Raw genomic sequence first — 12,873 nt, forward strand, 5'->3', positions numbered from 1 at the left:
TGTACTCTTTAGTTCATGCACTCTACAGATTTCCACTTTAAAACAATGCTCCTGAACTGTTCAATCCCTTTCTGGCAGCAATACGTTTGGAACTAATTGAGGCATTCCATGAGAAATACTTTCCCAAACTGACCTCCCAATGGTAAGAGTGATCAGCATGTCAGCCATCCAGGTATAAAGAATACCTGATCCTGCTCCCCCTCAGATGAACTTTAAAAAAATCGCTGGAGGTCCTCAGTAGATCGGGATCCTCTTTAATGGGAGACAAAGAGTTAATATTTCAAAATGATGTTCTTACGTCAGAACAACCCAACTATTTCTGTTGGTTTAATGAGCCTTCTCGGAACTGTTTCAAACAGAATCTGATTTACTATTTATTTATGTATTTTACTTTGACATCGAGGCGGAATAGGCCCTCCCAGCCATTCGAGCCGCGCCGCGCTGCCCAGCAACCGCCAATTTAACCCTAACCTAATCACGGGGCAATTTACAATGACAAATTAACTTGCTAACGGGTACACCTTTGGACTCTGGGGGGAGATCGCAGCACCCCAAGACAACCCATGCATGCCATGGGGAGGATATACAGAGGTTCCTTTCGAGGACTCTCTCAACCAGCAGGCTCTTAAACTAGAGAGACAACTTCGCTCAACTTCAAAATACATTTATTATCAAAGTACATACACGTCACCATATACAGCCCTGAGAATCATTTTCTTGCAGGCATACTCAAAGCATCCAAAAACCATAATAATATCAATGAAAGACCACACTAACAGGCAGACAACCAGCATGAAAAAGACAAAAAAACTGTGCAAATTTAATAATAATAATAAATAAATGAACAATAAATATCATAAGCATGAGCTGAATAGTCCTTGAAAGTGAATCCATAGGTTGTGAGAATGGTTCAGTGATGGGGTGAGTGAAGTTATTCCCTTTGCTTCAAGAGCATAATAGTTAAGAGGTAATAACTGTTCCTGAACCTGGTGGTGGGGGTCCTGAGGCTCCTGTACCTCCTTCCTCGTGGCAGCAGCAGGAAGAGAGCACGTCCTGGGTGCTAGGGGTCCCCTATGATGGATGCTGCTTTCCTGTGACAGTACTCCTAGTAGATGTGCTCAGTGGGTCACTGAACTGTTCTCACAACCTGTGGACTCACTTTCAATGACTCTTCAGCTCATGGTCTTGATATTTATTGTGCATTTATTTCCTATTATTATTAAGATTTTATACCTGCACAGTTTGTTGTCTTTTGCAGATTGTTTGCCCGTCCTGCTGGGGGCAGTCTTTCATCGGTTCTATTGCACTTCTTAGATTTACTGTGAACGCCACAACGCTTTACAGTGCAGACGACCCGGGATCAATTCTCGCCGCGGCTGTCTGTATAGAGTTTGTACGTTCTCCCCATGGCCACATGGCTTCCTTCCAGGTGCTCCGGTTTCCTCGCACTGTGCAAAGTTGGTAGGCTAATTGGTGTTTAGGCTAGGATTAAATCGGAGGATTGCTGGGCAGTACAGTTTGAAAGATTAGAAGTGCCAATTTGATGCTGTATCTCAACAAATAAACAAACAAATAAAATAAAATGAACCTCAGAGTTGTAAACTGTGACATATATGTACTTGGAAAATAAATTTACTTTGAATTTTGAAGAATTTTAACAACCCACAAAAGGAGCATTATGTTAAATATTAGCAGAAGTGGAAAAGCATGGAAGCATGAGTCTGAACTGTTACAACACGTCTCACGAGCTAGACACTATCCACATAACAATGCCTCATGAATAGGGAACTAATGAATAAAAGACTCCACTTCTTGCTCCAGACTGGGCAGGAAGAGTGAATCAGGTCATCAGAAACTAGTAAGACTTCTTCCTTCAGTTGCATTGCCAACACATGGTACAACAGGCAGAGAGAGGCTAGCTTGACAATGGACCTGCTGATTTTTATCTTCTGCTTTCATTGGCAGCACACCCAAAGTGCATTCAGAGTCACAGACCACTATAGCATAGGAAAAGGCCCTTCTGCCCATCTATTCCATACTGAACCATTTATCAGACCAATCCCATTGACCTGACCCAGACCTTCATACCCCTCCCATCTGCACACTTATCCAAACACCTCCTAAACATTGAAGTTCAACCCACATCCACCACATCAGCTGACAGCTTGTTTCGACACTCTCACCACCCTCTGTATGAAGAAGTTTCCCCTCATGTTCCCCTTAAACATTTCACTGTTAATCCTTAACCCATGACCTCCAGTTGTAGTCTTATCCAACCTTAGTGCAAAAAGCCTGCTTGCATTTCCCCTATCTATATCCCTTATAATTTTGTATACCTCCATCAAATCTCCCCTCATTCTCCTACACTCCTGCAAATAAAGTCCGAACCTATTCACCCTTTCCCTGTAACTCAGGTTCTCAAGTCTCAGCAATGTCCTTGTGAATTTTCTGTGTACCCTTTCAATCTTATGGATATCTGTCCTGTAGGCTGGTGACCAGAACTGAAACGCTTCAGGTCAATGGTGTAGAACCAGTTTCCATATGGCTGTGGATTTAAAATTCCTGAATGGGTGGCACGGTATTGTAGTGGTTAGCACAACGCTCTACTGTTCCATCGACCAAAGTTCAATTCCCACCACTTCCTGTAAGGAGTTTGTACGTTCTCCCCCGTGACTGCGCAGGTTTCTTCCCACAGTCCAAAGACGTACCAGTTGGTAGGTTAACTGGTCATTGTAAATTGTCCCATGTTTAGGCTAGGGTTAAACCAGGGGATTCCTGGGTGGCGCGGCTCAAATGGGCAGCAGGGTCTATTCTGTGCTGTATCTCGACAAATAACAATAAATAAACAATAATATTTTAATTCTGCTTTATGATTTTCAACAGGAGAGGGAAGCCCAGAGCCGGTGTTATATCCTTGTCCCCATCAGCAGGACAGGGAAGCCCAGAGAAGGGTGCAAGGCAGTATTACATTAAGCCCAGTTTAATACCATCTCCAGTAAAACCTTCCGGTAAGATGGCAGCACATTCAGTCACAGTGGCTTCTGCAGGGTCAACAATAAATGCTACTGTCGTATTGAATCTTAATTTTAATGATCGCACGATTCTGCTGTCAATTAAGAAGTTAAAGTACTGTAGGTCTACCTCATCAGCGAGTTGCTCGTTGGCAGAGATAATGAAGGAGCTGCACAATGTGCTCCTGCCTGAGTCTAAGGAGGCAACCTGTCTAATAGCGAGTGACCATCTTGGTTGATTTTCTTGTGATTACAAGACCCAGTTGGGCATTGTTAATATGGTATGCCGCAAGTTGGATTTACTAATTTATTGGTGTAGGGCGGGGCGGATGGCAGGAGAGCAGTGTAGCCTCAGTCATAGCAACGACTAGGCCTCCAGCCATAGTGTCGCCTGTTTACACAGTATATATATATTTTTACATGGTTGTATTTTACTGATACCCTATATGTGTTTGCTATCTTGTACATGCAAGGACTCGGCTTCAAGACACGATGCTGCCTGTTTATAGCCACCACTGGAGAGTTGTCAGAGCCGGTGCGCTCCACCAGGGGCAGTGCGGCACAGTGTTCAGGCTGGAGTCGGAGCGGTCTCCCAGGTGTTTGTCCGGCACAAGACAAGCTGTGTTGTGGTCCATTGCAGATCTCTGTGGCATTCGATGGCTTGAGCTTGGACTCCTTTACTGCACGGCTGCATCCCTCTATCTTACAGTGCTTTGTGTGCTTTGTGCTGTGTGTGACTGTTGGTATTGTGTTTTGCACCTTGACCTGAGTAACTCAGCATCTACAGAAATGAATAAACGGTCAACATTTTGGGCCGAGACCCTTCTTCAGGACATATTCTTTAAAGCTTTCCTTGATTGAAATGTGTTGAAGAGCACCAAGGCATGAAAGAGAAGCCCAGCCAAATCTTCACAGAGATTTATGGATAGGCAGTAAGACCATGAGACATTGGAGCAGAATTAGACCATTCAGCCCATCGAGTCTGCTCTGCATTCCATCATGGCTGATTTATTATCTCTCAACCCCATTCTGCTGCCTTTTTCCTGTAACCTTTGACACCCTGACTAATCAAGAATCTATCAACTTCCGCTTTAAGTGTACCCAATGACCTGGCAATGAATTTCACAGATTCACTGCCCTCTGGCTAAAGAAATTCCTCCTCATCTCTGTTCTAAATGAATGTCCCTCTATTCTGAGACTGCGGCCTCTTGTTCCCACTATAGGAAACATCCTCTCGACATCCACTCTCTCTGGTCATTTCAATATTTGAAGATTCTTCTAAACTCCAGTGAGTACAGGCCCGAAGCCATGAAATGTTCATGAGTTAACCCTTTTATTTCCGGAAGCTTTCTAGTGAACTTTCTCCAGACTCACTCCAACTCCACTACGTCTTTTCTGTGTTGGAGGTTGCCGTCCGATATTTGTTGATTTTGAGTAACAATAGATCTATTAAACGCCTTAAAGCGATGCTGCTTACTGTAGTGTCCATGGTTGACTGGAGATGAACCTCGGCTATTTTCCTGAATAGTTTTTATTCTTTAAGAGTTGTCCCAAATAAATGGCTGTATGCTAGCTGTTCCTAGTGATGCGCTCTTCTGGACCGAGATCTCAAATGTTCCCGGGATTTGTTGGAGCCACCTTCCCGGTTCTTGTGTCATAACTCCAAGTGCTTCTAACACCACCGGGATTACTCTGTCCTTCTCAGGCGTTTCCCATTTGGATTTGGGAGTGTCCAGTCCACAGCCAGCACAGATGTTTCTGAACACAATTCCTGCAACTTGGTTGTTCAGTGTTTGCTGTCCCTGCTGCTAGGTGGGGGACGGTTTCAGCAGATTCTTTGCAGTCTGCATCTTGGGTCTTGTCTGGTGTGACAGACCCCTGCTTCTATTGGTCTTGTGCTCAGCACCTATTCTTGCACAGCCATAAGCAGTGCCTCATATAGATATACTGTATATATAATATATTGTGCTACTGTAAATATTTTATTGTAATTTATATTACACACTGCATTGTACTGCTGCTGTGAAATGACAGATTTCGTGGTATATGCCATTGTGATATAGAAGGTCCCTATCGTTATAAACCAGCACATCCTGAACATATCAATACTGCTCGGGGAATTTTTCTGGTAATACAGGAAAACGGCACAATGCTTGTTACACTGTTGAATTTGTAATGGGTATGATTTTGTAGTTACAGACTGCTGCCCACTCCTCTCCAGGAGCTGAACAAAACAATTAAAATTCTGAGATATCCAACTTCTATTCATCTTATAGCAATTAAACAATTTCCTTGAAATGGATAGAATAATACCCAATGCGTTGCATGATAGCAAACCTCTGCATTTACAAATCAGTGCATTTTATGTTGTACATACATTGATATGGAATATCTACCAGAGGTGCATAATAAAATGCACGCCGAAAAGGAAGTAATACATACAATCTACTGATGGCGATTTTAATTTAACAGTAAACTAACTCAATTTTTTAAGTGAATCAGTAATAGGACAAAAATCAATTCTACAATAAAACATTTTGAGACTATTTTAAGTTACATGCTACTTAATAGGACTGATAGTACCAAAGTTCAAAGTAAATTTATCAAATTTATTACGTGTCACCATAAATACATTTTCTTGCAGGCATTCACAGTAAATCCATAGAACCAATGAAAGACATTGCAGTATGGACAAACACTAATGTGCAAAGGACAGCAAGATGTACAAATACAAAATAGAAATAATAATAATAATAATAATAATAATAATAATAAATAAATAAAAATAATAAAGGCATCCGTTAGTCTTGCAAGACCATGGATCTGCGCCTGGAAAGTCTTCACTCTCCAGGGCGCAGGCCTGGGCAAGGTTGTATGGAAGACTGACAGTTGCCCATCTGCAAGTCTCCCCTCTCCATGACACCAATGTTGTCCAGGGGAAGGGCATTAGGACCCATACAGCTTGGCACCAGTGTCATCGCAGAGCAATGTGTGATTAAGTGCCTTGCTCAAGGACACAACACGCTGCCGCGGCTGGGGCTTGAACTCACGACCTTCAGGTCACTAGTCCAATGCCTTAACCACTTGGCCACGTGCCCATAATAATAAGTAAGTAAGCAATAAATATGGAGGAGATGAGACAAAGAGTCCTTGAAAGTTTGTGGGAACAGTTCAGTGATTGGGCCAGGGAGTTTAGTGAAATTATCCCCTCCGGTTCAGGACTCTGATGGTTGAGAGGTAATAGCAGCTGGTATACGTATACATACTTAAAGGCACTGTTTTGCGGAAGGCAACATTAAATCAAGGGGGAGATACACCGTGGTTTGTCTGAAAGAGAGCCCAGTGAACTTGCAGTGTAGAACAAAGCAGTGTCCATACAGCAGGTATATACACAAAATACTGGAAGAGCTCAGCAGGTCAGGCAGCATCTAAGGAAATGAATAAACAGTCGACGTTTCCGTCCGAGACTCTTCACCAGAACCGGAAAGGGAAAGGAAAACAGAATAAGAAGGTTGGGAAGGGGTAGGAGTACAAACAAGGAGGTGATAGGTGAAGCCAGGTGGGTGGAAGAGGGGAGATGAAGTGAGAAGCTGGGAAGTGATAGATGGAAAAGGTAGAGGTCTGGAGAAAAAGATGTTGCCTGAACTGCTGAGTGTGTTGTTCTGGCTTTCCAGCATCTGCAGAATCTCGTGTTCATATATCTATTTTCCACTTGAGTTAATTAGGCAAATTACTGTCATTGCACTGTCCTTTATGTATTCAATGCACGAGTTAAATATATTGCACAGAACCTTTATGTGAGAAAACATTTTCTCCCTTTGTTTTACATTTGAAGTCAAACATACTTTACATGAAGATCTAATACTTCCATCCACAAGTTAACAGATTGCATGCTTTCTAAAAGCCTTTGGTAAAGTAAACAATGCCAACGACCTACAAAGGTTACATTGCTACAAAACATCTCTGCAACAACCGCTGATAAAAATAATCAAAATATTAAGCAATCCTTTGCAATGGGCTTGCTGAGTAGATGCTCACTGTATTTGAATAATGTGCATCTGACACCACAGCATCATCGGATATTTTAAAGGACCAAGTAACTACCAACTCAGCTCCATCAGGGGCACTATCCTCTCCAGCATCAAGGGCATCTTCCGAAGGCAATGCCTCAAAAAGGCAGCAACCATCATGAAGGACCCCCATCACCCAGGACATGCCCTCTTCTCAACGTTACCATCAAGGAGGTGGTACAGGAGTCTGAAGACACACTCAGCAATTTTGGAACAGCTTCTTCCCCTCTGCCATCGGATTCTGAGTGGATAATTAACTCATGTACACGACCTCACAGGAATCATGGTTGGGGAAAGTTGAAGGGAGAGGGAGGGAGTGGAAAGCACCAGAGAGACATGCTGTGCCTGGTGTCTCAGGGCTGGGTGTGTCTACATTGTGCCAGCCCCTGCCCCTGGCACTCCTTCTCTGCCATCTGCCCCACACCCATCCCACGGCACTCCACCGTCGCCATTCCCAAAACTCTTTTCTCCCACCAGATTTACATATATATATATATACACCCAAGACTTCTGCACAGATATCTACTCTTATTGTATCTTGTAGCTTTTTAATTCTCATGGATTGCAATGCACTGCTGCTGCATAACAATAAATTTCATGCTACATGCCAGTGATATTAAACCTGATTCTGATACAAAACAAAATGAGCCAGGCTATGAAAGATATTATACAAGCTGATCCCACCAAAAAAAAATAATCTTGCTGTGTTCATGTCAAACTATCTGCTACATTTCCTTTACCATTATGTTAGCAGAGAAAGAATAAACACAGCCCCCAAGTCTGGGATTATTTGACATTACATAATCTCATGATTACAACGGGATAAATCAGTCTGGCCGTGCACTGATTTGATCTATTGTTAGTGTAGCCAAAAACCTGAGGCGAGCTTTCACTGACAGCTTGCAGTTCACCATTCACAAAGCTCGCCCATGCACTGAGTGTTTAATAAATCCCACAACATGTCAGTAAATGCAGAGATGGCTTGACCCAAAAGCAGAACAGTGGAGACAACTTAGCAGTAAGTGTTAACTTTAATAATAGATGGCAAAACAACAAGCCATGAGGAGCCACAAGAAAGAACACAACAGGCAATGAGGGAAACTTTAGACAGGGAGAAGGAAAGTTAGAAACAACAGCTTGAGGCCGTCTGGTTTGACGGGTGAACAAGGGCTGTGGATGAGAACTGGGTTAAAGAAGCTGCCAGTGATGAGTCTGGAATGAGTGGCAGGTGAATCCTATTAGCTGGGTGAAGACCAGACACAACAAGGATACTCTGATTAGCTGCCAAAATTATAAAAGGAAAACAGAATTGATGTCTGAGAAGAGCTGTGAAGATTCGCTGGTGGCTGAGGAAGCCTTCAGGTTGGAAATGCCCTGATACACACAGACCGTTTGCTGAGAATCTCTTGTATTTAACCATTTTAGACTGTACACGAAAATAATCATAAAATAGGTTACCGACTTTTATTTTCATTACAATAAATGATCATGAATACTATTTTTAACAAACCGTATCGTTTGTTATAATAGGACAGCAGAGTAGTATAGTGGTTAGCACTGTGCTTTACAGTGTCAGTGAGCTGGAATCAATTCCCGCTGCTGTCTGCACGTTCATGCCACGACCATGCTGGTTCCCTCCCACAGTTCAAAGGTGTACAGGCTAGCATGTTAATTGGTCATGTGTGTTATTGGGTGGCAGAGTCTCAATGGGCCGGCATGGCCTGTTATCGTTTCTCAGTTAGCAGCACTGAATAACCTTTCTGGCCCTTCAAACCACGCCACCCAGCAACCCTCGACAACTCTGACTTAACTCTAACTCAGTCACGGGACAATTAATCAGTACGTCTTTGGACTGTGGGAGGAAACTGGAGGAGGCAGGGAAACCTCACGCACGACACGGGGAGGACCCACAGAGTCTGCTTACAGAGGGCACCAAGGTTGAACTCGTAACTCCGGAATGCCTGAGCTGTAACAGCGCCACGCAAACCACTACGCTACTTGGCTGCCTTAAATTCTCGAAATTACCTTATCTCCAAATTAAAATTAAATTAAATCTCAGCGATATTCATTATAGCAAAAATACATCCCAACAACTAGGATTTGAATTGTATAAAATATATGTTTATAGAAATTTTAGAAAATATGACCTACAGCCTAGTATAGTCATTATAAAGATGTTTGCTCTTAAAATAATCACAGTAAAGCTTATGAAGTGGCTCCCCTGATTTCAATGTTTTCACAAATGCAAATGGACCTTGGTTGAAGAATTGTGAGCAAATTTAATTTTTTATTACTGTACTTATTTATCATAGAGTCATAGAACACAGAAACAGGCCTTTCAGCCCATCTCGTCCATGCCAAGCCATTAACCTGCCTACTCCCATTGACTTGCACCCAGACCACATCCCTCCTTTCCACGTACTTATCCAAATTTCTCTTAATTGTTGAAATCGAGCCTGCATCTGCCACTTGTACTGGCAGCTCAATCTACACTCTCACCACTGTCTGAGTGAAGTTCCCCTTCATGTTCCCCTTGAACATTTCACTTTTCATCTTTAACCCATGACCTCTAGTTATAGTCCCACCCAACTTCAGTGCCTGCTTAGATTTACCCTATCTATAGCACTCATAATTTTGTGTACCTCTATCAAATCTCCCCTCCCCAATCAGCAATACAAACAATCAAAATCCTAACTCAACTAACCCTAAGATAACCAAAGGGTCTCCTACTGTGCTCAGTCTCACAGTATTGTAAAACTTTATTTCAAAAGATGTGCCTTTGTTGCAGTTGCCGAGTGGAAGTGGCCAGCAGTGTCACTAGAAACAGCAAAGGCACAGGGAGCCTGATCCGAGAGGTCTTGTGAAGTTCAAGTTCAATTATCATTCAACCATACCCATGAAGATAACCAAATGAAACAACATTCTTTCAAGGTTGTGCAAAACACAGTACCAACAGTCACACACAAAGTGCAAAACACAGCACCAACAGTCACACACAAGGTGCAAAACACAGTACTGTACCAACAGTCACACACAGGGTGCAAAACACAATACCAACAGTCACACACAAAGTGCAAAACACAGCACCAACAGTCACACACAAAGTGCAAAACACAGCACCAACAGTCACACACAAGGTGCAAAACACAGGACTGTACCAACAGTCACACACAGGGTGCAAAACACAGTACCAACAGTCACACACGGTGCAAAACACAGGACTGTACCAACAGTCACACACAGGGTGCAAAACACAGTACCAACAGTCACACACAAGGTGCAAAACACAGCACCAACAGGCACACACAAAGTGCAAAACACAGTACTGTACCAAGTCACACACAGGGTGCAAAACACAGTACCAACAGTCACAAATAAAGTGCAAAACACATTACCAACAGTCACACACAAGAGCACATCTAATTACGATAGCAGTAAACATACAGTCACCAAAAAAAACATTACAGCCCAAGTCTCTCAGCCTTGTCAAATGAAGTCGTAAATTGCAACGAATGTGGTCACGTTCAACATTATATTTAACCTCGGGCTGATAGTAAACTCGTGACCTTACCGAGGATAGATAAACAGGAAAAGGAAAGGGGGGCATCTTGACTAGTCCAGCTGTCTAGAGTGCTTGGAGCGGGAGGGATTTTCTCTCCCCCCACTCCCTATCTCTCTCTCACACACACACAAACACGCAGTACAAAGGGTATGCTTTCTACTTACTTGGAGACCCCGACTGCCTGGGCGGAGGAGGGGGTGGCGGCGGAGGGGGTAACGGGGGTGGTCGACACGAACAGACCTCATGACAGCTGGTAGTCTCCTCCGTCTCAAACAACGACTCCCCGCCTGACTTCTGGAGTTCGCCCTGAGAAAGCTGCCAAAGAGACTCGCGTTAAGCAGGGCGGACGGAGCCAAAAGACTCACATAAGCAAGTATGTAAATAATAATTTATGTTCAGACGGACGCCTGCCGCCCTCTGCACGGGTAACTCACCTGAAATATAAATATCAGAGACATTGTAATGTAGCCATTTAGCGGACAGGGGATTGGAAGCTGCGGAAGTTCAGCCGCCTGCATTCTCCACACTCCAGTCCCAACCTGTGACTCAAAGTTAAACTGGACGCGATTCCGAGTTCGGAGGGCGTTAAGTCTTCCAATCGAATTTCTTCGAAACTCTGATGGGAATGGTTTGAAATTTGTTCCCAAAAGTTCTCCCGGGTGACTCACTCTCCGCGACGCGAGGCAGGATGGAGTCTCTTGGTAGAGTTTTTGAACTGCGCGTCCGCAAAATCCCGAATCCCGAGACTCTGCTTCCTCCGCGCTGAAGGATGGGGGGAGAGAGGGTGCTTTTGAGGCACGCCAGGTCTGTCTTAAGATCCCAGAGCCGGGCTGCGATGCGGGGGTGAAAAGTTCCGAGAACCCCCGGAGCGGAGGCTTCCGCACGTCTCCGAGCTGCAACAGGCGACGGGCACCCGGAGCGGGGAGCTGACTGAAGCAGTGGGGCCGTTGAGTGTAGGGGTTCTCCCGGCGCAGCCACCCAGTTCGGATCTGTGTGTGTGTGTGTGTGTGTGTGTGTGTGTGTGTGGGGGGGGGGGGCTATACCTCGGTACAGCTCCTGCCTCTGAGGGACATGTCTGAACAGCGGCGTCGTTCGCAAGGATCCGTCCACCCTCCCGCCCCTTCTTATCTAACCTTGGTAAACGTAGGAATGACAGCAGGATATTTTTTTTTCTCTCACACACGCGTCCCGGGAGCTCTGAGATGGGTTTCGCCGTTGTCAGCCCACCCCGGAGCGGGCACGATCATCCCTCGCTCTGGATCTGCGAACAAACTTGGCTCCGGATCTGGTCTCGGCTCGGCTCGGCACGCTGCAGCGATTTTTCATCCCGGTGTAGCGTGTCCATTGTGCGCTGCCCCTGAGTGAGACACCGCGGCTCGGATTTATTCCGCTGTCACATCTCCGTTCGGGAGTGAGGCACCGGGACCGAGTCCGTGCTTTTCCACTGCCCACTCCATCTCACAGTTACACTAAGGCCCTGTTTTCCCTGGTAGAGATCGATCTGAACAGTACCGAAGGCAGACATACACAGTGAACAGACTAGAACCCTTCTGCGCCGTATCTAGTGCCCGCCATGTTGTATAAATTGCACCATCGTGTCTGCACTGACTGAAGGAACTGTGGACCCACGGCTCTGTAATAGGTAGGACATAGGTGCCGTGACCATTCGGGCCATCGAGTCTGCTCAGCCATCCTATCGTGGCTGATTTATTATCCCTCTCTACCCCATTTTCCTGTCTTCTCCCCGCAATCTTTCACGCCCTGACTGATTAAGAACCTCTGTATTCAATAACTTGGTCTGCACTGTGTTTGTGGCAATGAATTCCACGGATTCTCTACCCTTTGGCTACAGAAATGCCTCCTCAGCTTTATTCTAAAAGACTGCTCCTCTATTCTGAGACGGCGCCCTCTGGTCCTAGACTCTCCCACTAGGGGAAATATCTCCACATCCATTCTATCCAGACCTTCCAATATTCGATAGGTTTCAATGAGGTCCCCCCTCATTCTTCTAAACTCCAGCGAGTACAGGCCTAGCGACATCAAACGCTTCTCATCCGATAACCCCTTCATTCCCGGAATCATTCTCGTGAACCTTCTCTGGACTCTCCAATGTCAACACAAAGGACCCGCAACCGCTCTCAATACTCCAAGTGAGACCTGACTAATGCCTTATCTTCAGGTACCTGTAAGTTCAGGTACTGTACCAGTAAGTTCAGGTTCCAGTAAGTTC

General features: G+C 44.7%; 1 protein-coding gene across 3 annotated transcripts in view; it reads right to left on the reverse strand.

Annotated features, from left to right (window-relative positions):
• prima1 (proline rich membrane anchor 1) overlaps positions 1-11,643 on the reverse strand; it is a 254,401-nt gene extending 242,758 nt beyond the window's left edge. The window contains exons 1-2 of one of the 3 annotated variants that reach the window (XM_063043274.1): positions 11,078-11,643; positions 10,808-10,958 (exon numbers count right to left, since the gene is read on the reverse strand). In XM_063043274.1, coding sequence (XP_062899344.1) covers positions 10,808-10,958; positions 11,078-11,161 — 235 coding nt within the window. In that variant the 5' untranslated portion in view covers positions 11,162-11,643. The remainder of the gene's footprint in view (positions 1-10,807; positions 10,959-11,077) is intronic. The other 2 variants (XM_063043266.1, XM_063043283.1) reach the window with 2 other exon arrangements.
• Between the last annotated feature and the right edge of the window lie 1,230 nt (positions 11,644-12,873).

The sequence above is a fragment of the Mobula hypostoma genome, chromosome 1 (assembly GCF_963921235.1).
Source record: "Mobula hypostoma chromosome 1, sMobHyp1.1, whole genome shotgun sequence".
In the NCBI taxonomy this organism is placed as follows: Eukaryota; Metazoa; Chordata; class Chondrichthyes; order Myliobatiformes; family Myliobatidae; genus Mobula; species Mobula hypostoma.